Source organism: Lactuca virosa, chromosome 1 (genome assembly GCF_052849685.1).
Source record: "Lactuca virosa cultivar CGN04683 chromosome 1, Lactuca_virosa_CGN04683_v6, whole genome shotgun sequence".
In the NCBI taxonomy this organism is placed as follows: Eukaryota; Viridiplantae; Streptophyta; class Magnoliopsida; order Asterales; family Asteraceae; genus Lactuca; species Lactuca virosa.
This window is the reverse complement of record NC_136426.1, coordinates 11,665,537-11,669,731: the sequence shown is the minus strand read 5'-3', so window position 1 is coordinate 11,669,731 and position 4,195 is coordinate 11,665,537. Positions and strand designations below refer to the sequence as shown.

Genomic DNA, 4,195 nt, shown 5'->3' with positions numbered 1-4,195 from the left:
CCTGAAACCAACTCCCAGCTAATTATTATTTGGTTTTGGGCTATAATAATATAAAATAATAATAATAACCACTTCCCGGGGTTCCGAATTTATTATTTAATCACTATATTATAAACGGGATGTTACACGTAAAGAATCCCCTCCTACTCTTTTTTGTGCCAAAAAGACAATTGTTCAGAAACTTCCAAATAATCCAGCACATATTCAAAACGATCACATCCAAAGTCGTCCGTTTACTAAATAATAAATTAATTGAGTCAATCCAATCAATGACCTCTTCCACCAAGGTAAAAACTAGAATGAATAAACCACACCAAGTGGCCTTAAAACACCATATATACTTTGCCAACGCACAAGAAATAAAGTTAAGTGACACTAATTTCGACTCCAAAGACAAAGTGTCAAAGGAACATCAATCCCTTGATACACCAAATTTGGACAATTGGGTAACCTATCCAACCGTAACCTCCAACAGAAAATGTTCACTATTTTGGGATGAACTTATTCCACCGAGTATCCCTGAAACTAGACAACATATCATTGTCTATGTGTCCACTAGAACTACTTATCGTAAAAAGATTTCTTCAGCAACCATTGTCACTCATCCAACTGATTTGAAGGCCGAAATTAGGAAACCAAGCAAATCAACTTAATAAATTGTGATTGTTGAGAACCACCCGTTTAGCTCAAGTGACCAATTCCACACCCAAATATCTTTTATAAACATATCTTTAATAAAAAAAAAATCCTTGTATCTATCTAACTAAAACAACCCAGGGAATTAAACGCAAATGACAAAATTGACTATCTATGATGGGTTTTGAGGGATACTTTGTTGATTAATATATTATTGCGTTTTTTTATATTTTTTTATTTGAAATAGATAATTTTTTCTATTCATCTTCTAACTCACTAGATAAATGCAAATGACAAAATTGACTATCTATGATGGGTTTTGAGGAATGAAGATTTACTTTTTGGACGAGATTTCAAAAGTGGGTTTTTTAGGGAGTCAAAAGGGTCTCTTTACATGGGGTCTTATAATTAAAATGTTATATGTAATAATAAAGAATAATATATGTTTGATAAAGAGTAGAAATTTTAATTTATATAAGGTTTTAAATGTTGGTGTAACGTGTAACTATGAAGTGCATTCAAAATTTGCAAATGTATTATTAATTATAATGTTTGTTAACTTTCGAACATGTTTTAGGTTGTTACCGTGTCGTACACGGGTTATAACCTAATACATACATAATTACTTCATCAATCAACTTATTATATATATACAACGTACAATTAAAGAATATCACCGATTATTTAGAATAAATAAATAAAGAGGATAAAGAAACTGGGGATAAATAATAATCTTGACAACAAATAAATAAGTCTTCTAGCACTTGGGCATATCCGGTGGTGGAGGCAAGATTCTTGTGTCTGCACTCTTCCCATTCCTTACTATGAATACCATCTCCATCCCCCAACTTACATGACGCTCGAAATGACAATGCATGAACCAAACTCCTGAAGATTTAGGTATATAATCAAATGAATATATTACTTAACATGATTAATTAGAATACTATATAATGAAATGAAATTTGAAATTGTCTTTTTTCTAACAATTTAAAACTACAAGGAAATTGACTAATTACCAGGGTTATTTGCGCGGAATCTAATGGCTGTCCAGCCATTTTGAGGAACAGCAATTGTCTGCTGAAGAGGAGGATCAACAAGGTTATAATTGAGAGGATCTCGTTGTCTATCGAAGTTACCAAATCCAGATCCAACAACATAGAAACTATATCCATGCAAATGCATGGGATGATCTATCCCCGAAACCACATTTGTTCCTTGGAAAACAAGCTCCACCGTATCATTATATTTCAGAATTTTCACCTCCGTCCCATCCATTGGAGTTTGTAGTGAAGTATTCAAACTATCCGATGTGTAGTTGAAGATGAAAGGGGGATTATCAGGGAAGTCGTCGCCATAAACACCATTCATTCCACGGTAGTAAGCTCCAAGAATCGAAGTCCTTGGGGTATCAAATGTAATGTTGTTTATGCTTGCTGCAAACCTATTATCCCTTCCCACACACGTAGCACAAGGCAATCTGTTAATCGACAGGGTATAGAGTAGCTTTCTCGTGATTTCAAGTGGAACGTCAATTGGATGAGCACTGCTTGCTAAACTTCGTAGGCTACTAGTAAAGTTCGCAGATGCATTTCGGTCATTAAAAGTAGGAAGAAGAGGTGAAAAAGGTGTGGCTGATGCGTTGTAGTTCCCATTAATGTACTCGATGATGGCTGTGGTGGTGGTATTATCAAAGAGACTTCGAGGGTTGCTGTTGTAGAACTTCGCTTCCAGATAATAGCGATTGCGGGGTTGATTTGCTTCTAACAAGAGGTCTATGGTTTGTCCCGGTGATATAGCCACGTAATTGGTTTTCATCGGCTTGGTGTAGGCCCCATCAGTTCCTACGACAGTGACTTGATGGTTTGCAATTGCAACGAACATGATGTTGTTCATGGCGGCATTCACCATTCGAAGCATGTAAGTCTTTCCTTGTTCGACTTTTACTTTGGTTGTTTCTGGAAACATTCAAGTATATATTACGAATCCGTAAGTATTATTATTCTATCCGAAAGTACATCTTGCTAATCACAATTACTTTGCACAATGAAAGATGAGAATGGAAAGAAGAACCTGGACCAGAGCAATTGTATTGATCTCCAGGTTGACCATTGATTGTTAGAGCATCAGAGATAGCTGGATCACCCCCGCTACGCAAGAAGTCTTCCATCACTGTCTGTATATCATTTTTCCACCACTCGCCTGCATGCATGTTCAAATATTGATTCAATATGCTTTACGTACGAAATATTCGAGCGTAGAAATTGAAGGACATATTATTTAATTTATATACATATATAAGGAGTTGGGGATAAAGATTAAAGACCTAAGATGACAGGAACCTCTGCATGAGGTTTAGGAAACGGGAAAGTAGTTCCAATCTTGGGAAAGACGACTAGTAAACCATGTACGGTGGCTCGAGACCAGTCACTGTGTGCGTGCCACCATAATGTGCCTTCCTCATCGGAAAGGATAATCTTCTGGCTAAAACGAGAACCTGGTTGAATTGGGCATTGTGTGATGAACTCGGGCCCATCTGACCATGGATATCTTGGTAGTTTCACTCCATGCCTGTATACAATTATACATACAACTCATAATGTTAATTATTCAAAAAATCATTCATATATATACTATGAAAACCAACTTGCAATTAGTAACATAATTAAACATGCATGTACCAATGAATCGTGATATTTTGGGAGGCTTGGTTGACAACATCAACGATAACGGTGTCTCCTCTACGAGCAGAAATGGTCGGACCAGGGTATTGTCCATTAACTGTTAAGATCTTTTTAGTGCTGCATAGCCGTGTGTAGTTAGTTTCTTGAACCTGCAAAACAAAAAAAGTATGATAATAAGTTATTTGCAGTAATTCACTCCACAAGAAAGAAAACCAAAATGCCCTATATAATGACTGATCATAGCTAGGGAACCAAAGTTTACCACAAAGGTATATCGAACCAAAGCTGCTTGTGATTGGATGAAACCAAGAATCACTAAGAACCCTAGGAAAGGAACATGCATGTTCATGGATGTGTTTGTATAACGAAACGTATTTGGAAAAGTTTGTGGGAGTACTATGAATATTGGAGTTGATTACGTTGCTAGTTTTGTATTGGGTATATGCTCTTTGCATGGATACTTTCATGTATATTTATAGTACTCGTTAAGAAAGTGTCTGCTGGTGGCCGGTCTTCGACTAAATCAACCTTGAAAATTATTTGCTTTTCTAGTTTTACCAACTCGTTTAGCTTATCGTGTTAATACCTAACTTGCGTGCATGTTGATTTGGACTTTTACGATGTTTTGACTTTTCTAATTATATATCCTTATTGTTCTTGACTTCATTTAAAGTCAAATACAAATCCTAATATCATTTGAAAATTCACCAACTCAATATTATACTGGATTTTACTTTCTGATTGTCCTTTCCTCGATCTATCAATCAAGGAACTTTCGCTTCTGTTGTGTTTTATCTATTTTATTAATATTTCCCCTTTATGTAACTGCTTTACCGAATTATCACCCTTTTTGTTCGTAATATATTTTTAAACTT

At 35.6% G+C, this 4,195-nt stretch overlaps 1 protein-coding gene across 2 annotated transcripts; it reads right to left on the bottom strand.

The window, feature by feature from the left end:
• Positions 1 to 1,295: 1,295 nt before the first annotated feature.
• Positions 1,296 to 3,744, bottom strand: LOC145132546 (laccase-14-like). Of its 2 annotated transcripts, none has more exons than XM_079067368.1 (6): positions 3,583 to 3,744; positions 3,318 to 3,469; positions 2,963 to 3,207; positions 2,710 to 2,838; positions 1,656 to 2,594; positions 1,296 to 1,524 (listed from the first exon to the last, which is right to left on the bottom strand). In XM_079067368.1, the coding sequence occupies exons 1-6, from the start codon at positions 3,667 to 3,669 to the stop codon at positions 1,394 to 1,396; spliced, it is 1,683 nt and encodes a 560-aa protein (XP_078923494.1). In that variant the 5' UTR covers positions 3,670 to 3,744; the 3' UTR covers positions 1,296 to 1,393. The 2 variants fall into 2 exon arrangements, with proteins under 2 accessions (XP_078923494.1, XP_078923495.1); XM_079067369.1 differs by having other exon boundaries at positions 2,716 to 2,838.
• Positions 3,745 to 4,195: the final 451 nt, after the last annotated feature.